The sequence below is a fragment of the Ovis aries genome, chromosome 7, assembly GCF_016772045.2.
Source record: "Ovis aries strain OAR_USU_Benz2616 breed Rambouillet chromosome 7, ARS-UI_Ramb_v3.0, whole genome shotgun sequence".
Taxonomy (NCBI): Eukaryota; Metazoa; Chordata; class Mammalia; order Artiodactyla; family Bovidae; genus Ovis; species Ovis aries.
Window position 1 is genome coordinate 57,093,513 of NC_056060.1, and position 24,977 is coordinate 57,118,489.

Consider the following 24,977-nt stretch of genomic DNA (forward strand, 5'->3'; position numbering starts at 1 on the left):
AACTGATTGCCAGCTCTCCCTAAACATGAAATGAAGTCTCTTAACTATGCAAAAGTTCAAAGAATTTGTTACCAGTAGATCCATATAAAAGAAATTTGAAAGAAAAGTAAAGGAAGTCAGTCCATGAAGCCAAAAGAAAATGGTACCACATGGAGGTCTGGTTCTACACAAAGAGAGAAGAGCACCAGTAGTGAAAACTACATTGGGAAATTATATAAAACTTATATCTCACTATTTAGCTCTCTTTAAAAGAGAATCACCTTGCTTCAAACAAAAATAATACAATACAAACATTTGTGGTTTTATAACATATGTCCTGGTGAAATACATGACAACAATATCAAAAAAGGCCAGGAAAGGGGAATGAAAGTATGTTGTCAAAGTTCTTACACTGAGTATAAAATAGTGTGTTGTTGAAGGTAGACTGTGATAAAGATTCACAGTATAAAGTAAAATAACACAAAAAGAACTAATAACTACTAAGTGAATAAAGGAAATAAGGTGAAGCTATAAAAAGTTTTCACTTGTCCATAAGACAGCAGCAAGTGAGAAAGGGGAAGAAAGGACACATTAGACAACAGCAAGAAGGTAGATGTAAACCAGCCTTATTGATCAATGCTGCTGCTGCTATGAAGTCGCTTCAGTTGTGTCCAACTCTGTGTGACCCCATAGACGGCAGCCCACCAGGTTCCCCCGTCCCTGGGATTCTCCAGGCAAGAACACTGGAGTGGGTTGCCATTTCCTTCTCTAATGCACGAAACTGAAAAGTGGAAGTGAAGTTACTCAGTCGTGTCCGACTCTTAGCGACACCATGGACTGTGCCCATGGGATGTTCCAGGCAAGGGTACTGGAGTGGGTTGCCGTTGCCTTCTCACATTAGACGTAAATGGTGTAAACCAAAGATCAGCAAACCTTTTCTTAAAAGGCTAGAAGGTGAATAGTTTACCTTTGCCAGTTATGAAGTCTTTGCTGCAACTACATAACTGTTTTGCTGTAGCATAAAAGTAGCCACAGTCAAAACAAAGAAATGGATGTGGTTATGTTTCAATAAATTATTATTTACAAATACAGGCTGTCTGCCAAGCTATAGTTTACAAATCCCTCGTTTAAGTACCTCAATTCTGAGGGCATAGTAGACTGGGGGAAAACCACAACTTAAATACATGCTGCCTACAAAAAAATATTTCAGTATGATGTCCTGTACTGAGTACACATGTTCCCATGTCCAACTCTTTGGCGACCCCATGGACTGTAGCACACCAGCATCCTCTGTGAATGGAATTTTCCAGGCAAGAATACTGGAGCAGGTTGTCATTTCCTTTTCTAGAGTATCTTCCTACTCACAGATTAAAAGTAAAAGACAGACATGATATACCATGCTAAAGTTGCAGAGAAGATCCAATTCTGATTCCATATTGGAACTGTTTTTGACTTGCTTTTGGTGCTGTTGTAATTATAATCATATAGAATGCAGTGCCTCAGAAAACCCAGCCCTTCTACCTGACTGCTGGACTAAATTGTCTTTGCTCAGCTCACAGGGAGATAATCTGACCCTGCGCATCTGTGATCACCTACAGGAGAGAAGAGATTAACACATTCCTTTCAGAAGTTGGCAGTTCCTAGAGCTGTTTTGCAAGTCTGCCTGCCCCTTTTTGCTTTGCTTCATCACTGCCTGTCCCTCTGCATTCTGCCTTTTTCCTTTATTTCCTCACTGCCTCCTACCTCCATCTCTGTTCTACAAAAGAGTCTGGCATCCTGACCCTGATAAATGGGTATTTTGAGACACTAGTCTGCCATCTTCTCGGTCAGTCAGCTTTCTTACTAAAGTCATATTCCATGCCTCCACACCTTGCTTGGATTTGTTGGCCTGGCAACTGTGTGGCCTAGAGATTGAGTTTGGACTCGGTACCTTTAATAGGAACCAAAGGGAAGGTGGAGGGTGCATCTAGAGCAAAAGAGGGGTAGGGGAAAGAGAAATCAAACAGAAAGATGGCTACCTCTTCTGCCAAATGAAGCAGGTTGCCGGTATTTATTTCATCTCCAGACTCTAAGGAATGAGACTCACCAAATAAGACAGGAAACCGCTGTTATGTAGCTGTGCCTTTAGCCTTTCTACTGTACTGGAAGGATCAAAGGAGCTAGAAAGAATGGAGGGATCGTAGGCTTTTCTTTTTTTTTTTTTTTTTTTTTTTGGTGGCAACAAAAATTTTTATTCAACTGGTTCAGAAAAAAATTTTGGAATGAATACATTTAGATAACCAAATACACTTTACAAACAAATCTTTGCCAAATAGTTTACTTTAAACTTCAAAACAATTTTTTTGTAATGTATAATTAACTACCCATAGCTATGTCATACCATAAACATGCTAATAGATGGTTGTTCTCAACATTCAAATCTTTCTAAGACTGGTAACCAGATTTATGCAAGTGTTAATAAGGGATTAAAACCATGACCTTGACAAAGTTAACTTACCCTGAGCTCTTTGAAGTTTTGTCTGTTTAGTCTTTGGAGGTCCCTGAATATCATTTTAAGTGCTACCATTTTACTTCTGCTGGATAATAGTGCAAGTGCTAAAATGTAAAAATCACGTAGTACAAGGTTTGGAGATCATGCAGTTTAGATGCAGAAAAAAATTAAATTAAGGCAAGATACTTTTACTGAGGAAACTGAATAAAATGATGTGGTGACCATAAGTCTGAAGGATGGCTTCATTTATAAAATTTTAACATGTAACCTGTAAAATGACAAATTTATTTATCATAATCTAATTAGATAAGGGCATTAAGTAAATTATCAGCACAAAACTGTCATTCTTCCATTAGAAAAGGAGCTCGACTCTCACAGAAGTTAGTTACAATTTAAGTACAATAGAGAAGCAACATATTACTGCTTTTACATACTTAACAATGCATCTCCAGTGTCTGAGTTTTGTAAGCTATTTTATCAATATTGTTCGCTTTTTCATTGGCTCAGACAGTAAAGGAATCTGCCTGCAATGCAGGAGGCCTGTGTTGGATCCCTGGGTTGGGAAGATCCCCTGGAGATGGGAATGGCAATCCACTCCAGTATTCTTGCCTGGAGAATTCCTTGGACAGAGGAGCCTGGAAGGCTATATATAGCCCACAGGGTTGCAAAGAGTCAGACACAATTGAGCAACTAACACGTTTACACCTTTATCAATAAAACTATTTCCTCACTTTTGGAAGACAAAGACCATTTTGCTTAACACTTCCACAGATAGACAACCCACTTTGCTAGTTCTTAAAGCTATCAGGCTTCTTGACAGATTTCAGGCACAAGATTATTTGTGGTTTCTTCTACTTCATCCTTATTGCAATTAATCCCCAACTAGAAAGGTGCTGATATTCCTTGCATTTCAATTGACAAGCTTTGCTACAAAGCATTTTAAAATAATTAACATTGTTTTGCCCACTCCTTCAAATATGAATATTTTTAGAAGTCATGATTTCTCAAAGGAGATTTATATAGGCCATGCAAATAGAACATCACCCATATGCACAAAGGCACTAAGAAAAAGCTAGAGGGTACTGCTTAGCATTTTAGCTGCAGTCACCTAGACATTAAAAACTAGATTTGAAAAAGCAAAACAAAAACTTTTCATTTTGGGCAATGCAAGAACAAATAGCAGTTGAATCTGGGTATCAGCTGTCTATGTATGACAAGTGAGAAATCCATTTGACTTCAGACAACTTTTCAAATAAGTTTATTTGAAGCAAAATAAACTATTACCAAGAAACTTCATGAAAATTTCATCTCAAAAGGGTCAAAAAAGGAGAATTAACTGCTTTGAATTTTTTGCATTCAGGGCTGCAAACCAAATACATATTATCACTTAAATCAGTTTTATTTAAGAATTTCCAACATTGACAACTCTTGTAAAAAGCATCCAAGCACAGGAGACAGAGCTGCCGTACACAGCATTCTTATGGGTAAGCCACAGACATCTGAACTTCCACCTTACTTGGAGACACCATGAGGTCACTAGTGAACTCTGCTTCCAAGTACTCCTGCAAAGCACACCATAAGCTCAGTACATGTTCTCAGCCCCTCAGCTTCAGTTCACATTACCACACTTACAGATCTGTGACAGAAGAGGACACACACCATACAGCATTCACAGTAGCTGACAAAAAGGGAAAATACAAACATCGTTTCACTTAACACATTCAGCTAACGTAGGTTAACTAAGAACAAACCTAAAAGTCTTCCAACAGATGCAGATGTCCTTTGAATGCAAAAAACATTTGTATGTTATTTGCTATCACTGCTCTCAGCACACTCTTACCAAAGCCACAGGGCTGAGAGACACATCTTGCCAAGTTAAAAAATATCCGTTATGCACCACCAAATCTCTGCACACGCTCTTTCCTTTCCTCGCTCATACTGGCACCATCATCAATCCCACACAAGGTTTCAGAAGTTTTAACAGGCCTCTGGCTCCCTATCACAGCCTTGCATTCACAGCATTGATACAAGTCCATGAAATAAAGAGTAGTGTATAAAAATGAGACACGTATTATCAAAGATGCAGCTTGTGCAGCGTGATAAGAATTCTTGAATGAGAAAGCATGTAGACAGAAGTATTCCTATGGTAGAATTATTTACAGCACTACTTTCACCAAAGTGCTTCTTCCATAAACATTTGAAATGAGATGAACTGCAAAGATTAAATGAAGGCTTTGTATTGTACTTTTGTACATGAAGGAGACAAGTGTTAAAAAAAACAAAAACAACAGAACCAAGCACTGTGACACCATGCTCTCTAAAGAGATTTCCCAAGGAAAAAACTTGATATGGTGGGATTTGAATGAAAACAAGAAAAACATAGTTCTAATCAATCGTTTCCATTTTGAGCATGCAAAGAATTCACTTCACAAGTCCATGGATAAAATATTGCAGGAGAAACATTTTGATATCAATTGTAGTGTGTTGGTTTATCAATAAGGTTAATAGCAGTTCACTTTCAAACACTCAATACTTCAACCCTTTACGTAACAAAACTTAAAAAATTTAGCTCTTTTTCTAAAGAAAAATGCCAGATATACTGCTGAATATACTCCACACTGAACAAGCCAATTTTAGAAAGCTGTGGTACATATACACAATGGAGTATCACTCAGCCGTTAAAAAGAATACATTTGAATCAGTTCTAATGAGGTGGATGAAACTGGAGCCTATTATACAGAGTGAAGTAAGCCAGAAAGAAAAACACCAATACAGTATACTAACGCATATATATGGAATTTAGAAAGATGGTAACGATAACCCTGTATGTGAGACAGCAAAAGAGACACAGATGTATAGAACAGTCTTTTGGACTCTGTGGGAGAGGGAGAGGGTGGGATGATTTAGAAGAATGGCATTGAAACTTGTATAATATCATATATGAAACAAATTGCCAGTCTAGGTTCGATGTATGAAACTGGATGCTTGGGGCTGGTGCACTGGGATGACCCAGAGGGATGGTACAGGGGAGGGAGGGGGTTCAGGATGGGAAACAAGTGTATACCAGTGGTGGATTCATGTTGATGTATGGCAAAACCAATACAATATTGTAAAGTGATTAACCTTCAATTAAAATAAATAAATTCATATTAAAAAATAAAAATTCTTAAATACGTATTTGACAATATACTTACCATGCGTTTAGAAAAATTTGAATTTTATACAAACTAACCATAACCCAATGTCAACATTCCCTAGCCAGAAGATTCAGAATCCATGCTTGGGCCAAAGCCTACATTAAAACCACTGCCTGACCCTGCATTTGATGCTGATCTACAACCAATTGCTGCACCTGAATTAGAACCACTCTAAGAGTTATTTCCAGTACCAAAAGCCTGACTTGGCTCCCTGTGCATGCTGCCTTGGCTTTGGTTATGACCTGAGAGGCGTGGCTGGTTCTGGTGACTGGCTAACATGCCCATCATACCCCAGCTGCTGTGCAGAGCTGCAGCCATCATTGCTGGACTAATGCAAAAAGCACCAACATTCCTCCGTCTGCCCATATTACTCCCTGGTGGCTCAGAGGTTAAATGATCTGCCTCCAATGTGGGAGACCTGGGTTCGATCCCTGGGTCAGGAGATCCCCTGGAGAAGGAAATGGTAACCCACTCCAGTATCCTTGCCTGGAGAATCCCATGGACAGAGAAGCCTGGTAGGCTACAGTCTATGGGGTCGCAAAGAGTCAGACACAACTGAGCAACTTCACCCTATTTCCCAAACCAGCTCCGCCCTCTCTACGGCTCATCTACCAAATCCACCCTGACTCCCAAAGCCACCTGGTCACCACCACATCTTCCACTGCTGTTGCTATTGTGTTTAGGTTCAGCCTTGGATATATGTATGCCAGTTCCTTTAATGGTCACGTCCTCTCCACAGAGAGACTGGGCAACCTGATCATCTGCAAATGGAACAAAGGCAAAAGCCCTGAACAGCATGGGATAGAAGACATCTACCACTTCCCCGTACTGGGAAAAGAACTGCTGCAGCTCATCAGCAGTCATGTCCTCTGTACAGCACCCAGTAAACACCTTTCTGCTTCCCAAAGGCTCCTGTGGGCTTTGCTTAGAATTTGGAAGTTTACAGTCACACTGTTGTCCATCTATCACATGTTGCTGTGACATGACTTTCACCTGGGTTTCATATTCTGTAAAATGAACCAAGTCAAATCCTTTCAAACGACCAGTTTTTAGAATATGCATTTATTTGGCTGTGTCGGGTGTTATTAGTTGTGGCATGTGAACTTTTAGTTGTGGCATGTGGGATCTGTTAATAATTCCCTGAACAGGGATCGAACCCAGGCCCTCTGTATTGGGAGTGCAGAGTCTTAGCCACTGGGCCACCAAGGAAGTCCCTGAATGACCAGTTTTAGTATCTTTCTTGACCTGAACCCTAAGAACCTCTCCAAGGGTACTAAAATACTCTTTTAGATCCTGCTGTTTCCATGGGAGACCCAACACTATTTCTGGACTACTTTTCTCGTGGTCACTGCTGACGGAGCATCCATTTTTCTTTTGTTCTTGTTGTGGTAGTTGACATCATACACCAGATTCCCTCAGCCAGCCTTAGGGGCGTGCAGAATACCTCTCATATACTGAGGCACTGGCTTCCTGTAGGGCAGACCACGTGCCCCTAGAAGCTGGGCTGCATTGTCCCATCATTTTATGATGGTATTCCAACGGGCTCGTCATTTTCATCTTTGGTTACCCGAATATATTCAGACATCTTTGCTTGCCTTTCTGCTAGGCTGCTGCTAGGAAGCCCGACAAAGAAACTGAAGCAGTGAGGAGTCCGACAGCAATCTGGCTACCACTTCACTACCACACCCCTGGGTTTCTTTCTGAGAGGCAGGAAATAGCAGTTACTCACAGTGTGGGCTCTAGTATCTGACTTCTTAAATTTGAATCTTAATTTCACCATTTACAAACTGAGTTAGAGTGAATTTCTTAGTATCTTTTAATCTGGAAAAGGTGGATATTTATACCTTATGGACTTTCTGTGAGAATTATATCAGATATGTGAAGCATTTGGTACACGTCTCACAGTCAGCACTCAAGTGAACTCTGATGACACTGATGTTGCCAACCACCATGGTATTCCTTTGGAAAAGATGAAGTATTTTACGCTATTTGTGCAACAGTTCTTAAGTTGACACAATGACCTCCATCCTCTAGCAATAAAATGTTCTTAAATACAAGTACCATTTGAACATAGATAAATAATAAGGACTTACTATGGTAGCACTCTACTCAATACTCTGTAATGACCTACATGGGAAAAGAATATAAAAGAGTATCTATGTACTGTTATATATAACAGGGATCCTATAAAAGGGACCTACGTATATGTAAGAAAGAAAAATTACCGTTCGGGATAGCATGACTTAACCCAGGTGAATAAGGGAAAATTCAGGTTTCTAGCTTTTCTTTTACTTTCACACTACAACTTCTGACACCAGATGTGTGGGAGTTTTCTTGCACTACAAAATTCTTGGATATTCGTTGGTGTCTTAAAATTCTGCTCAGTTCTGACATCATCTCCCTGGAGATAGCACAAGAGCCCACAGGCTAAGGGCGCGGTCCTGCACAGGTGCCCCTGTTTCAGACGCCAAACCCAAGTCCATGCAGTTTCCTGTGCTTCTGAAGTACCAGCAACTTCCTCCTTGGTTGAGATTAATTTGCAACAGCATCTCGCAGAATTCAGAGGAACGTTTTCCTTACTAGATTACCACTATAAAATGATAAAACTCAGGAATAGCCAGATGGAAGAGATGCATAGGGCAAGGCACACCAAAAGGACTTGAAGCTTTCATGCTCCCCCCCCCCACCCCCCACATCTCCACATGTTCACCTATAAGTTCTCCAAACCGTGTCCTTTTGGATTTTTATGGAGACTTCATCATACAGGCATGATTGATTGAATCATTTGCCACTGGTGATTGATTCAACCTCCAACTCCACTTCCCTCGCTGGAGGTTGGGGTGGGAGTGAAAGTTCCAATCCTAATCATGGCTGGCTATACTGGTAAGTAGTCCCTGTGTTTACGTTACTTAGGGACTTTCCAAAAGTCACTTCATTAACAATAAAAGACACTTTAATGGCGCTCATCACATGAAATTTTGAGGTCTAGGAGCTCTATGCCAGAAAGTAGACAAAGACCAATATATATTTATTATAAATCGTGAAATTATATCAGGTCTCAGCAACCTGAAATTAGGTGCAGGTCAAATCCAGCCCACACCTTTTTTGTGCAGTCTACAAGCTAAGAATGGTTTTTACATTTTTAAATAGTTAAAACCAGGACTTCTCTGGTGGTCCAATGGTAAAGAATCCCCGGCCCAGAAAAATTCCACACGTTGCGGGGCAGCTAAGCCTGTGAACCACAGCTACTGAAGCCCATGGGCTGAGGTAGAGCCCGTGCTCCACAACAAGAGAAACCATGGCAATATGAAGCCTGTGCACAGGAGGAGGAGCTCCCGCTCGCCACAACTAGAGAAAGCCCGTGCACAGCAATGAAGACCCAGCACAGACAAAAATAGATTTATTTTTAAAAGTCATCTTTAAAAAGAATAGTTAAAACCATTTTGTGACACATACAATGATAAAATTCAAATGTCAGCGTCCATAAACAAAGCTGTATTGGAATCAGCCATGCTCACTCATTGACCTATTGTTTGTGAGTGTTTTAGCCACAGCAGCAGAATTCAGGAGTTGCAACAGAGATGATGTGGCCCACAGAACCTAAAATATTTATTATCAAGCCTTTTACAGAAAATAAATTTGCCAACAAACTTGATCTAATGCATCCTTGAATTTCCCCATTATTTCTAAATGACCACAAACGGCAATTTGGAAACGGCCGACCCAGATAGCCCCATCCCAGATGGCAGAGTCCCAACCTTTTCCTGGCCAGGTCCTCACCTTGGTGTGGCAACCTTCTTTTGCTGGGAGTTTAATTTTCTTTGAAGCTTGGCAAAAAGCTTCTTTGGAGCTGATCTTCAAGTCCGCGGTCTGGTCTTCAGCTTTCTCTGCCTTCCACTGCAGAAGTCAAGAGCCTCTTTGCATGCTGTTAAGGAGGCCCTGGGCTTTCCACGTAACTTTCAGTTGGCAATTGCTCTCACCTGTTTATTATCTTTTTTCCTTAGCAAGAGCCACCTGATTTCATGATCCTTTGGTTCCCTGTTTCTTCATGATCTCTAACACCTGATACGTAACACTAGCTGATGCATTCCTTTTCCACTGCCACATCATTCCAGTTTCCCACCAATGAAAGCTTTAATGATTGGACCAACTCATCTCACTGGCCATTTTTGCTCAGTCACCATCAGCCATGAGGTCCCTGTTACAAACAGGGTGGTGGATGATTCAGCTTCAAAGCTGCATCAGCAGTTTCTTTCTGGGACCACTTCAGATTAGGGGTGCCAGATTTAGCAAATATAAATACAGAACTCCCAGTTAAATTATGAATTTTGGATAAATAAAACTTTTAGTGTAAATATGTGCTTGGTCACTCAGTCATGTCTGATTCTTTGCAACCCTTTGGACTGTAACCATGGACAGTCCATGGGAGTTCTCAGGCAAGAATACTGAAGTGGGCTGCCATTTCATTTTCCAGGGGATCTTCCTGACTCAGGGATTGAACCCACGTGTCCTGCATTAAGTTCAGTTCAGTTCAGTCACTCAGTTGTGTCTGACTCTTTGTGACCCCATGAACCACAGCACACCAAGTCTCCCTGTCCATCATCAACTCCTGGAGTCCACCCAAACCCATGTCCATCGAGTCGATGATGCCATCCAACCATCTCATCCTCTGTCGTCCCCTTCTCCTCTTGCCCTCAATCTTTCCCAGCATCAGGGTCTTTTCCAATGAATCAGCTCTTCACATCAGGTGGCCAAAGTATTGGAGTTTCAGCCTCAACATCAGTCCTTCCAATGAACACCCAGGACTGATCTCCTTTAGGATGGACTGGTTGGATCTCCTTGCAGTCCAAGGGACTCTTAAGAGTCTTCTCCAACACCACAGTTTAAAAGCATCAATTCTTTGGTGCTCAGCTTTCTTTATAGTCCAACTCTCACATCCATACATGACCACTGGAAAAACCATAGCCTTGACTAGATGGACCTTTGTTGGCAAAGTAATGTCTCTGCTTTTTAATATGCTGTCTAGGTTGGACTTTCCTTCCAAGGAGCAAGCGTCTTTTAATTTCATGGCTGCAATTGCCATCCGCAGTGATTTTGGAGCCCAGAAAAATAAAGTCAGCGACTGTTTCCACTGTTTCCCCATCTATCTACCATGAATTGATGGGACCAGATGCCATGACCTTAGTTTGCTGAATGTTGAGCTTTAAGCCAACTTTTCACTCTCCTTTTCCCCTGCATTACAGGCAGATTCTTTACCCACTGAGCCATCTGGGAAGCCCCTAGTATAAGTACAGAAAGAAAGAAAATGAAGTCGCTCAGTCATGTCTGACTCTTTACGACCCCATGGACAGTAGCCTGCACCAGGCTCCTCTGTCCATGGGATTTTCTAGGCAAGAGTACTGGAGTGGGTTGCCATTTCCTTCTCCAGGGAATCTTCCTGACCCATAGTATAAGTATATCCCCTGCCATTTCTGGGACATATTTATATTTTAAAATTTTTGTTATTTATCTGAAATTAAAGTTTAGCTGGGCAACCTGCATTTCACCTGGCAACTCTACAGCAGGTTCCTCGGGAAGCAAATTCTGAGATGGAGCTTAGTTAGCAGGGTGTCATTAAACAGTGCCCTTGCTATCAATACCTGTGGGAGGTCTGCAGGAGTAGGAAGCAGGATAGCAGAAAGAAAAGTCTGTGATGCAGGCCCAGTGACAGGTCCGGCTGAGCCACGGGGATCTCTGGTACTAGAATGGCCCTTTGCAGCAGTTCCAAGTTGGGCTGAATTGTCCAAGCCTTTATACTCACACTGATCCATCACTGGATGAGGAGATGCTTCCTGGGTGAAGCAAATCTCTGCAGACAAGGCAAATCCTGAAGGGTCTGACAGCTGAAGGCTATATCCTGACAGCACTCCCAGCACCAGGGGCAGAAAGTCTTTCCTGATGTGGAATCCATGTCGTGGGTACATCACAGTGTTTGCTATGCTTGGAGAGAGGATAAAAACATTGGCCAGAGAGAGTAAATGATGTTTAAGAAGGATATCAATGGACATGAGCTTGATCAAACTCTGGGACACTGTGAAGGACAGGGAAACCTGGCATGCTGCAGGCCACGGGGTTGCAAAGAGTCAGACACGACTTAGCAACTGAAAAACAACAAGGACTTTTCCATTTGAGCAGCTATGATGCTCAAGTGAAATAATGAAATGACGTGTTCCATTGCCTAGAAGAGGCCATGACACATAGATGGTAAGCACCAGGCAGCAGTTACATTGATGTCTCGAAAACATTTGGGCAGGAAGGGTTGTCCAATGGTGAGACAATTTTTAAAGTAAAAAGCAGTGCTGTGCCAGCTTATTTATCTACCTCTTGGAAGGTGACGACTGTTGAGAAATTCTTTGTTGGGGAGTGTTCTATGCCTGAGTAGGCTTAAATTGGAGAAGGCAATGGCACCCCACTCCAGTACTCTTGCCTGGAAAATCCTATGAACGAAGGAGCCTGGTGGGCTGCAGTCCATGGGGTTGCTAAGAGTCGGATACGACTGAGCGACTTCCCTTTCACTTTTCACTTTCATGCATTGGAGAAGGAAATGGCAACCCACTCCAGTGTTCTTGCCTGGAGAATCCCAGAAACGGGGGAGCCTGGTGGGCTGCCGTTGATGGGGTCGCACAGAGTCGGACACGACTGAAGTGACTTAGCAGAAGCAGGCTTAAATTGGCAAATTCCTCTAGATACAGCTTTTTAAAAAGGAACACCTTTTGAAAAAAAATCTTCAAAGTTAATTACTGTCTTTTTCCAAAGACCAGATCCTTCTCTTGGACATGTATGAGTAAGGTGGAAACCATGATCATAAAGTTAGGAAACAATGTCTTATCTTCACCATGACACTTAAGCTGTGATGTTAGGTGAAACTTCTCTGGGTTCACTTTTCTAGGCTTTAAAATGAGAAGCTTGGAATGGTTTTTATGTGAAGGTTCTATCTAGTGTTGACCTTTTGTAATCCTGTGATTGTGTATGTGGCTTCTTGGCAAATGAATTTGGAACACTAACCAAGCCAGGTTGCTAGACACAAGACTTTATCAATTTTAGAATTAATTTTTTTAGATTTTTAGAAAGTAGTTTAACAACCACTGTTCAAGTAACTCAATTTTTGAGGCTGATCATGACAGATTGTTTGGAGGGGAAAGTAGGGAGACAGGTTAATTTATTTATCTTAAATCTTACAGTGAACAGCTATAAAACTGGATATGTTAGCATCCTATGCAAAGTCTGAACGGTCCAGGTAAAGGGGAAAGGCTATCTTCTCTGAGGACTTTTATTTCTTTTTTTGCTTCGTATTATTTTCATGACAAAAGTCATCAGTAGTGCATGCCTGGGCCTGTCAGGAACAGAGACTCTTCTGGGGAAGGTTATAAAGAAGTTCTCTAGGTCAAAACAGTGGGTCCTTGAATTTTTTTTTCATGATTTGAGGGCAGTTTTACTGTAAATTTGTAGCATGACTAAGGGACCATTTTTTTGGTGGCCTGAAGTGTTAACTCCCTAGTCACACAGATCAGCAGAGAGACACTGTTGATGCTGTATACCTCTCACTCAGTTCAGCAGCCCCTGAATAAGGCTGAAAGAATAACAGGGTTGCTCTGGTTCCCTGAAGGTTTGAAATATAAAAGTACCACTTATGATTTATCAAGAATCATATAATTTTTAGAGCACTTTTCATTTCACATGGAAAAACCAAAGGAGGTAAGTAGTACTATCCACATTTTACAGATGACACAGAGCTTCTGAGAGATTGAAAGACTTGCCCAAATTCACACAAATCCAATTTTTAAAATTCCTTCTCTGTTTAGCCTGTAACATCATGTCCTTTTTAGTTGCCTAAACTAAGCCAATAAACTAACAAATCTTCATTGCACTTACGTCTGTACGTATCTAGTTTTAGTAACTAGCTGCACATTTTTCATGTTTTCTGATAGAGGAAACAATCCATGTTAATGACTTTTTTCAGTACTCAGAAGGAGCCAGCAAACTATGAGAGTTTGAATAGAGGAGCAACAAATATGAATATAATTCTACCACAATACTGGTTTTTGGTTATTTTTTCTTCTAAACATTGTGTATAAATTAACAGGAGGTAATAACAGTACACTTGTTTCAACATGTGATTATGTTCAGCAATGATTATTTTTATTGACTAATTAAAGTTAAATAAATTACAACCAAAAAAGATACATTCACCATGATCCATTCATTGTTCAGAATAGCTTAGAATCTGTGGTTACAGATTGGAAATGATGGCTTTTAATGATGTGGTTCACCAGGTCATAGCAGCTGCATGAAAACTGAAAAGCTCCGTCGTGAACCTCTCCTTTAGATGGTCTGTGATCAGCTGGTCACAGTCAAAATGTAGTCCGTGCAGTTAGAAAGAGACGCCTGGTTCTTTAAGAATTTTAGAGTCTTGTTTGACTTTTTATCTTGCAACCTTGGAAGGTAACAGACTGTGGAGGCACCTAAGATCAGAACTCCTCATTTTAAAACTTTCCTCCCAGGATTTGTTCTTTGTCATAACACCTGGGCTAAGTGATAGGACACAATATCAGTTTGCAAGAAAATGCTTTGAAATGGGTCCACCCAACCTCTGAGGTTGAGAGGGATGGTTCTGTTTACTCTCTGGTGGGAAGTTACTGGCTTTAGATTAAAGAAGAATTAGGGAATTATCTGGTTTGATTCTGACATCAGAAGTGCAAATGTTTGAAAAGTGCTTTAAAGTCACTTTGCTTATAAGCATCAATGTAAAACTGCTAAAATGATATCTTGACTTAAAAACATTAACTGGTACCTTCTATTTTAGCAGTGAGCTCAAACCTCTTTTAAAATCAAGCACTGTTTGCAAGAAAGAATGAGTAAAATCTGAATTCTTTTCACTCTGTAAAGACAAACTTTTCAATCCTATATGAAATTACTCACTAATTTTTGTTTGTTGGTCAAACTCAGTTGTCCTTATATTACTCTACCATAGTAAAAAAAAAAAAAAAAAAGAGAGAGAGCGAGAAATCCCGATCTATATGTCTCTAGCAGTGAGTATATGATTCCTTACCAACAGTTAAGGGTGCCAAGATAAATCAAATACCAAGACTGGGGTTTCTAAAACTTTTTCTAAAAGAAATATGGGCTAATTCAATAACTAACCTCTTTTGGTTGTTACTGAATGTACAGTTAGTATTGTGTATATTACTATTATAATCATCACTATGAAATTATATACATATTCAGGTCCCCTGTGTCCAGAAACAGCCAACATATATTTTTAAATACTTTAAAAGAAGAGTAGCACATATTAAACGCATTGATCTTGAACATGAAACTCTATTTTACTTTGTTATAAAACATGAATCTGAAGAGGACATTTTTTTAAAAAGCTGTGATGACATGACACAACCAATCTAATTAAAAAGTGGGGGAAAAGTTTCAAATACCCATTATTTTGAGAACACAGCAACAACAAATTCCCTCATAGCTGCCTAGGTTTATTCAGGGGTGTGGAGACTCAAATGTTTCAATCTGCACATTCCCTGAGTTTTAAAATGCTTCCACTAATATGGTATAAAACCAGGACTCAGGGCCACTGAGAATCAGTGATGCTCCAGTGAAAAAGTTTCAGAAGCTCCCCCCTAACACATACATGTACTCAGTGAGGGCAAATTGCTGAAAAATCTTTACATAAGTATTTCCCTAGGTCTCTTTCCTGACCGTAGGACCCCAGGACTCCTCTCTACTCTCAGTGGCCCTGCCTGGACCTCAGTCACGATGGTGTGATCACTCACCTAGAACCAGACATCCTGTAGTATGAAGTCAAGTGGGCCTTAGGAAGCATCATCACAAAGCTAGTGAAGGTGATGGAATTCCAGGTGAGCTATTTCAAACCCTAAAAGATGATGATGTTAGAGTCCTGCATTCAATATGCCAGCAAATTTGGAAAACTCAGCAGTGGCCACAGGACTCCTGAGGCCTGTTTTCCTTCCAATGAAAAGGTCACTTTTGATTCCAATCCCAAAGAAAGGCAGCACCAAAGAATGTTCAAACTACTGCACAATTGCACTCGTCTCACACTTTAGCCAGGTAATGCTCAAAATTCTTCAAGCCAGGCTTCAACAGTACGTGAACTGTGAACTTCCAGATGTTCAAGCTGGATTTAGAAAAGGCAGAGGAACCAGAGATCAAACTGAAAAATCTGCTGTAACACAGAAAAAGCAAGAAAGTTCCAGAAAAACATCTATTTCTGCTTTATTGACTATGCCAAAGCCTTTGACTGTGTGGATCACAATAAACTGTGAAAAATTCTTCAACAGATGGGAATACCAGACCACCTGACCTGCCTATTGAGAAACCTGTATGCAGGTCAGGAAGCAATAGTTAGAACTGGACATGGAACAACAGACTGGTTCCAAACTGGGAAAGGGGTACATCAAGCCTGTATATTGTCACCCTGCTTATTTAACTTATATGCAGAGTACATCATGAGAAATGCTGGGCTGGATGAAGCACAAGCTGGAATCAAGATTACCGGGAGAAATATCAATAACCTCAAATATGCAGATGACACCACCCTTATGGCAGAAAGCAAAGAAGAACTAAAAAGCCTCTTGATGAAAGTGAAAGAGGAGAGTGAAAAAGCTGACTTAAAACTCAACATCCAAAAAATTAAGATCATGGCATCCGGTCCCATCACGTCATGGCAAATAGATGGGGAAGCAATGCAAACAGTGAGAGACTTTATTTTCTTTGGGCTCCAAAATCATGGTGACTGCAGCCATGAAATTAAAAGACGCTTGCTCCTTGGAAGAAAATCTATGACCAACCTAGACAGCATTCTAAAAAGCAGAGACATTACTTTGCCAACAAAGGTCCATCTAGTCAAAGCTATGGTTTTCCCAGTAGTCATGTATGGATGAGAGAGTTGGACTATAAAGAAAGCTGAGTGCCAAAGAATTGATGCTTTTGAACTGTGGTGTAAGAGAAGACTCTTGAGAGTCCCTTGGACTGCAAGGAGATCCAACCAGTCCATCCTAAAGGAGATCAGTCCTGAATATTCATTGGAAGGACTGATGCTGAAGCTGAAGCTCCAATTCTTTGGCCACCTGATGTGAAGAACTGACTCCTTAGAAAAGACTCTGATGCTGGGAAAGATTGAAGGCGGGAGGAGAAGGGGACGACAGAGGATGAGATGGCTGGATGGCATCACCGACTCGATGGACCTGAGTTTGAGTGAGCTCTGGGAGTTAGTGATGGACAGGGAAGCCTGGCGTGCTGCGGTTCATGGGGTTGCAAAGAGTAAACACAACTGAGCGACTGAACTGAACTAGGAGCAAGTTAAACTGGATTTTCTCCTGGCATCCAAAGGGGCCAGATCACATTCTTTAAAACTATATTTGGGTAGTTATAAAGTAATTGTCCACCAATTAAAATTTTTTAAAAAGTCACAAGGAGAAAAAAAAGCCAGATAACATATATTAAAAGGAAAAACTACGTTAGGGTAAGAACAGTTCATTAACTGCTCTTTTGGGGGACACACTTAATTTTATGCTGTTCTCACCCTTGTGCTTTACTATAAACTCAAAGCATATAAATGACCACTTTTTAGTCTGAAACAAAAAAAAAAAATATAACAAACAGGCTCAGGTGAATAAGCCCTTCTAAGAATCAGGCTCACTTTACTATTCTAGATCAGGGGTTGGCAAACTACTGCTGTAAAGGGCCAGAAAATAAATGTTTTAGGTTTGGGGAGCTGTTACTCAACTTTCTTAGAGTGATTCAACACTGCCAGTATACAGCAAAAGTAGTCACAGCCTATAATACGCCGGTGACTGTGATAATACGCAAATGCCTCTGACTGTGTTGAATAAAACTTTACAGAAACGATGGGCTGCCTTTGGCCCAAGGGTCACAGTTTGCCCATCCCTGTTCTAGATAATACCCACGAATGGCACCTTTCTTCTGAAAACTGCAAAGTGCCTCTCAAGGTTCCCGCTGGATTAATGTCCACTTGCACATTGTTTGCTCTGAGAGCAGATCCAGATCTAGGGCAGAAAGACCCTGCAAGACCTGCAGATTCAGTGTTTACGAGCCCAGCTGCAGGTCGGCATGGTCAGAAATTGACAGGAATCCAGAAGCGCCTGTTTCTGCTTCAATGCAGGCAGCTATTCCTGGCTTTGGCTAATTTTGGTGGGGTAATCAGGAGCTAAGGATGATGCCCACTTTGACGCTCTGGTGGCAGGTGAAGATGCAGAGAAAGGTAATAAGTTAGGGATAATAAGGTACCTCAACAGCCTTAAAGGGTCAGTGCAACTTCCAAAACAATAAACATAAGTCGGCACTAAGGAATTTATTGCTCAGGCCACCAGGCTGATCAACTCAGAGGTAAATCTGCTCAACCATGGCTAAAAGCCAAAAACAAAATCCAAAACCAAATACATAAAAGTTGCGAGAGCAGCAACAGCTAGGAATCACAGAATTCCCTACAGGTAAGGAAATCTTACCAATCAGCTTAGCCAGCCCTTTCATATTACCAGTGGGAAAAACAAGACCTAAAGAGGCAGAGGTAACTTGCCCAGCTAGTTTGTGAAGGAATTACCAAATGCCAGCCATCTTTGAGTTCCAGTCTGTTATTTCCCCCTACAGAATCAGAATTAAAGGGGAAACACCACATAAGTGCCCATGTCGTGCGATTATGACAGCTAATTACCTGACCGCCCTTAAAGACAAGTTTCCTATTGGGACACACATGGTACCAGAGGACAGCTGAAATTTACTGAGGGGAATAGAAGGCTTCCTATCACTGGTGTAACGCAGCTGACAGAAATTGCACAGGATAAAGCATTAAATGGCCATCTTCCCAAGAATACAAATGCTGGTCTCTCATATTGTATGATAACATGGCAAGAACAGACTGTGAAGTTCTTAGAGCAAAGTTTGCATTGATCTGTTTCCCTCCTAACAGATCAAAGGCAAACGTTATCCTCGTATCTTTGGTGTCAGTGACATAGAGGATCCCTCGGGCGATGAAGGCATTGCCAGCCTTGGACTTGGGGTATGTAGTGTTGATGTGCTGCACCACGGAGAAGGTCCTCTCCTCCAGCTGTGCAACAAGGATGCTTGAGCCGTCCGCGCTGGAAGCATAGATAATCCAAAGGCCCTTTTCATCTACAGCTAAATTGAAGTATGTCTTGGAATTCGCAAAGAGGTATTTTCGATCAAAATACAAGGCATTTTCAAGCTTCAGCGTTTGGGATGTTTCTTTGCCAAATTCAAACCTGAAATGTGTAAAAAAAAAAAAAAAGTAGATATGAGACACCATTTTTATGGACAAGCGTGGTTTTTAGGCTCCTCTGTTCACCTAGGGTGGGGCCTGGGATTCTGCCTTTCTAGTAAGTTGCAGGTTGCGCTCATTCTGCTATTACATCTGCAGCACCGTGAGCAGTGCGGATGCAGAGGCTGGTGACTGCATCTCAGTGTCCACCTACTAACCACGTGACCCTGGTAAAAGTCCTCACTTCCTGAATCCTCAGGTGTCTGCTGACCTCCTGATATGCCCCCTCAAAGCTGCAAGGGGCCTTAAAAGATAATCTAGTCTGTCATTTCATTTTACTAATGAGAAAAGGAGATGTGACCAGCTCAGGAATACAGATAAGCAGTTTAAACTCAGGCTTTTGATCTCCACGTTTGGGGTGATTCCTCTACTCCACGCTGGAGTTTTAAGATAAAAATTTCACAGCAGGCTCAATGAAGGAAGTCAGCAGCTGAGAAGTGAAGGAGCCAAGTCATGGCTGTGAAGTCACTTTTCTTTCTTTGGTAAACAAGGAGATCACTGAAGTGATGGCGTGAAACCCCATGCCCCTCAGCTCCTGGAGGCTGTTTGATCTGGCAGACTCCAAACCTACATCATAGCAAAGTGGATTTTGATTCAGCTTCAGGAATGAAAATTCAGGGACTCAAGGTTAAAAGAAAAGAAAAACACCAGAGGGCGCCATTGAGCAGCAGCAGAACTGTGACAGGCGCGAAGCTGCGGGTCTGCACTGCAGTACAGCAAGCTTGAAACCAGTTAAGAAATCCTGAAGTAAATTTGAAAAGAAACTAGATAAGAGTGAGGGCTTGAGAAGGTCTTTCATGCCCATCTCTGCTCTCAGGGCTCCCTTCCTCTGAATGCCAGGGATTCAGGACCGCCACTGGGTCCCTGTCTGATACTGGCACTTACAGTTGCTTTTCTTGAAGAGGCTCGTCTCTTCCAGCAAAAAAGGGTCTAATTCCAGTCTGCCTCTGATTCTCCTCCCAGACTGTAGCCAGGCACTAGAGCAGGGCCCCAGTATAGTTGTTCTAACCTCACACAAGCTTAGTGTCATTAGAAGCCACTCTTTCTTAGGGTGGCCAATCCTCCTCTGGCCCTCATTTACCCCAGAATACCCCACGTAACTGCTCTCAGTTGCTCAGTCATGTGTGACCCTTTTGTGATCCCATGCAGTGTAGCCTGCCAGGCTCCTCTGTCCAAGGGATCGCCCAGGAAAGAATACTGGAGTGGGTAGCCATTCCCTTCTACAGGGAATCTTCCCATAGATTGAACAGCTTTGATTGAGTCTGTTTGGCAGGTGGATTCTTTACCACTGTGCCACCTGGGTGGCTCTATATATGGCAGCCACAAGGCTTCCTAGTGGTAAAGACCCTGCCTGCCAAGGCAGGAGACAAAAGAGATGTGTGTTGGATTGCTGGGCTGGGAAGATCCCCTGGAGGAGAGAATGGCAATCCACTCCGTATTCTTGCCTAGAGAATCCCATGGACAGAGGAGGCTGGTGGGCTACAGTCCATGGGGTCGCAAAGAGTCGGACACGACTGAAGCAACTTGGCACATGTTCACATGCAGGGAGCCACGGGACTGAATGGGAACAAACGTCACAGAAAGCAGTGTGCGGGGAGAGAGGGCTTCTGAATGGGTGGCGGGTCAGTTATCTTTTTCTTTTAGTGCAAGATTCTGTCTAGATGAGGTAGCCAGGAGGTGCTGAGGTGGTGAGGGAACCCAGGGGGGGAGGTGGTGCAGAGGCACAGGAGGGGGTGCCTCCAGCCACAGCTGACATGGGTGTCTGACGTGGTTGGTTTGACCACATGATGTACTAGCAAGCCCATGCCCATGAGGGAATCCAGTCCTCCCTCAAGATACAGGTCTCTTGTTTGGAATGATGAGGACCACAGCTTTCATAACACTGGAATTGTCATTTCCAATGGGAGTACAGTTGGAGGGCTGCAGAGGTTCTCATCCATCTTTCCATTTGTAGTGAGGACACAGAAATTACGGGAAGTGGTGTCTCTTCTCTGAGGTCACAAATAAGTAGGTGGGAGGGTTGGAACTTGACTGAGTTCACTGCTCCCTTGATTTGCCCAAGATGACATCTGCTTCTAAAGCCCAGGACTTGATTTCTTCTTGAGCCATGCAGACAACCTTTAGCAATTCTTGTGCGGAGCCAGGAAGCCTGGGCCGCTGTCCTGGGCCCCGACTACCTGGGTGGCCACCTCTCCTGCCCATGGGAAAATGGAGGGTGTGTGGAGGCGGCTTGGTGAGGGCTCTGTCGGGACGACAGAACCACCTGAAGGCCTTGCAGTCTCTAGTCCTCAGAGATCTCAGCTGTGACACGAAATTCTTCACACCCAACGGTTTTCAGAACAAAACTCATTTGGGGGTGTGACACCTTCCTGCCAGAGGGAGGCCTGGATTCTGCTTTCTTTCCTAAAGGGTAAGAAAGTTTCTGCGTGCCCCCACCCCCGCCCCCAACCCCCGCATCACTCCCAGCCTCCTTCTCTCTGGCCCTGAACTTACACTTGGTTCCAGACCAGCAATAAATGCAATGGGGGCTCACTCCTTGTGGCCTGCGGTTCATTCAGTCAGCAAACCCTGACTGACCTCTGGCTGTGTGCCAGGCCCCAGGAACATAAAGAGGGTAGAACCACAGTCCCTTCCCTTAAGTAGCTGATGTGTGACTAAAGCGCCATGCACAGTAGGTGCTGGCTGGGATGGGTGAGGAGGGGCAGCGGGGCCCTGAAGGACTCACCTCACTATGGTGTTGGAGCCTCCCTTGTGGTAGTAGAGAGAGTTATTGTGAACAGTGTGCCCACAGCCGTGGAAATAGTACGGGAGGTGGATGAGCGTGTAACTGCCGTTCAGCAGTGAGGGCTGGTCTTCGAATTCCTTCACCCTGATGCCTGTAGGAGGGAAATCAGGGAAAGGCAGTCACAGCTCGGAGGTGAGTCGGGGGGGGAGGGGTAAAAGGACAGAAGGTGAGACTCAGACGTCCTGCAAGGGTCCTTGTCCAGTTTCAAGATCCCAGGCTCCCAAACTCCAAGGCCAATTCTCTTCCGTGGACTCCTGAACCATCTTTTGAACACAGTAACCAGAGTTGCCTTTGCTCCTCCCAGGAAAACGGTACCATGCCCTCCCCTACAATTTCATCAACTTTTCTGTCAGACTGCCACAGGCCTGCATTGTGAAGAGCACCTGTGCGGTCACCTCCCACCACTGCACTCCAAGGGGGCCATGGTGCCTCAATGGCCTTGCTCTTCCCTTTAGAGTCACAGATTCCCTTTCAGCTGGTCATCTGAACAGTTACTGCCAGCCGATGAGTGTGCTTGGATGAAACCAAAGTAGCATGTCTGAGCTGTTGCTCTGACTAGTAGGCATGGCCAGCCCTCTTCCGGCTTGGGGCCACTGCAATTCCTAACCACATCTGTTTGGGACAGTGTGGTGCAGTAGACCTTCGAGATGGTACCTCACCCACTCCCCTGGGCTCTCAGATACTGCAGTATCTGAGAAAAGTGGCCAAAAGGATTTCTTTAAAGAAAGAGAGCCTGTGCAAAAATGTCTCTGGCATTTCTTCTTCATTATGGTTTCAGGGTTCATAAAGGGTTTATCAGTCAGGATGCTATTTGTTTCCTCCCGGACACTTTGCCAAAAAGCTACAGTGGAGGTACCCTGGTCATGTCCCTATTATCTGAACTGTGAGGCTTGTCACCAGTGTGCTCAACTGAAAAGAGCATTCTGCCCACTCATTTGGGCTTTCTAAAATTATAAAAAAGCAATTCTGTTACACCAGTGAGCAAGTTTCAGACACAGAAACAGGATAAGCCTGAAGGGAGGCAACAGAGGAAAGATAAAATTACAACAGAGATATGGATTATCTGCCAAGTAAAAGCACCTGAGAAATGTTCAGTCACCCAGATGCGTTCATCGCTCTTGTTAGCAGACTCTCTTATCCAAGTCCCAAATGTCTCTTTAACTTTCAACACTTGTATTGGATTTCCAATGGATGTGATCATGGATTCTATCAAAAGAAGAGAAAGTTACTCACCTCCCAGTTATGACTGTCACCTACAAACTGGCAGTTGCCATTGGCACTTGCCACCTACCTCTACAAGGATTAAATCATGTGCTGATGCAGCTGCTGACTTTCCACATCCCCTGAAAGGAGCTAAGGGTGGAGAGCAGAAATGAGGCACTCTGTCCTCAGTGGAGGCAGGAGTGGGGGACTGGTAGAACAGGTCTTCAGAGATATTTTCAGGAGCTGATTTTATGAGCGCAGGCTGAAGAATTGATGCTTTTGAACTGTGATGTTGGAGAAGAGTCCCTTGGACTGCAAGGAGATCCATCCAGTCCATCCTAAAGGAAATCAGTCCTGAATATTCATTGGAAGGACTGATGCTGAAGCTGAAGTTCCAATACTCTGGCCACCTGATATGAAGAACTAACTCAATGGAAAAGATCCTGATGCTGGGAAAGATCAAAGGCAGGAAGAAAAGGGGACGACAGAGGATGAGATGGTTGGCTGGCATCACCAACTCAATGGGCATGGGTTTGAGTAAACTCTGGGTGTTGGCGATGGTCAGGGAAGCCTGGCATGGTGCATTCCATGGGGTCACAAAGAGTCAGACATGACTGAGTAACTGAACTGAACTGAACTGAACTGAAGTCACGTTCATATGGTGGCTCAGACAGTAAAGAATCTGCCTGCCATGTGGGAGACCTGGGTTCAATCCCTGGGTAGAGAGATCCCCTGGAGAAGGAAATGGTAATCCACTCCAGTATTCCTGCCTGAGAATTCCATGGACAGAGGAGCCTGGCTGGCTACAGTAAGTGGGGTCACAAAGAGTCAGACATGACTGAGAGACTAACACTTTCACTTTCTAAATATCTAGAAAAGTACCCAAATCCTTCATGGTGATGACTGCTCCATGTGACTTGCAGAAACTTTGATTGCATGTACTCCTCCTTCACCAAAACCACATATATACTGACCTTTCCCCCTACTGCTCTGGAGCAGTTTCTCAGAGCTACCTGAAATGCCTTCTCCTGGGCTATAGTCCTCATTTTGCAACAAAAGAAACATGACTCACAACTCGCACATTGTGCTTATTTTATTTTTTTAGTCCATATGACTTTGAGGTGTCTGATTTCTGAGTTTTAAAACAGGATGCTCTGGGACTTCCCTGATGGTCCAGTGGGTAATAACCTGCCTGCCAATGCAGGGAACACAGGTTTGATCCCTGGTCCGGGAAGACGCCACATGCCGCAGAGCAACTAAGCCCGTGACCACAACTACTGAGCCCACACTCTGCAGCCCTCGAGCCACAGCCACTGAGCCTGTGCAACACAGCTACTGAAGCCAGTGCACCTAGAGCATGTGCTCCACAGCAAGAGAAGGTGCTGCAGTGAGAAGTCCTTTCACCGCAACGAGAGTAGCCCCCGCTACTGCAGAAAGCCGGTACACGGCAATGAAGACCCATACACAAATAATTTAAAAAATAAACAGGATGCTTTGTTTCTGTACCTGCTTGCGGGGAATGGTGTTCACTGACTTTCTCATCAGTTTTTCCAACCAAGGTATCATCATTTGGTACAGCACACGTCTCACCTAAAACAACAAAGATAATCAGAGCAAATGCAGTTGGCACAGTGAGATGTGTATGACTTTATAACTGGTGCTTTCAGCCACCTCATTCCAGATTCAAGTTCCATAAGCATCCTTGGTTTTTGCTTGCTTGCTTTTAAGCACCAACTCATATGCTTCCATTTTTTTCCCCTCTGCCTGGTGAGTTCCCAACAAGCATTTCATGACCATAGTTGCTAAGACTGTACAATCCCGAGAGGATGTCAGTAATAGGAAAATGTCACCTGAGTCAGCTATCCTAACCCTCAACAACCTGGAGGGGGGGGAAGGCTTACTGACACGTTCCTGGCCACTCTGGGCAGGTGGGAATCTATCACAGTTTGCATTTTCTGGAGGGCT

General features: G+C 43.0%; 1 protein-coding gene and 1 pseudogene across 3 annotated transcripts in view; both read right to left on the minus strand.

The window, feature by feature from the left end:
• Window positions 1-5,697: 5,697 nt before the first annotated feature.
• On the minus strand, window positions 5,698-8,296 carry LOC114115724 (TAR DNA-binding protein 43-like; annotated as a pseudogene).
• Window positions 8,297-13,823: 5,527 nt separating this feature from the next.
• The window catches only part of GLDN (gliomedin), a 57,545-nt gene continuing 46,391 nt past the window's right edge, over window positions 13,824-24,977 (minus strand). For all 3 annotated transcript variants that reach the window (XM_042252464.2, XM_060417977.1, XM_004010614.6), the window contains 4 exons: window positions 24,519-24,602; window positions 22,890-23,015; window positions 21,750-21,900; window positions 13,824-18,968 (listed from right to left, as the gene is read on the minus strand). In XM_042252464.2, coding sequence (XP_042108398.1) covers window positions 18,491-18,968; window positions 21,750-21,900; window positions 22,890-23,015; window positions 24,519-24,602 — 839 coding nt within the window. In that variant the 3' untranslated portion in view covers window positions 13,824-18,490. The remainder of the gene's footprint in view (window positions 18,969-21,749; window positions 21,901-22,889; window positions 23,016-24,518; window positions 24,603-24,977) is intronic.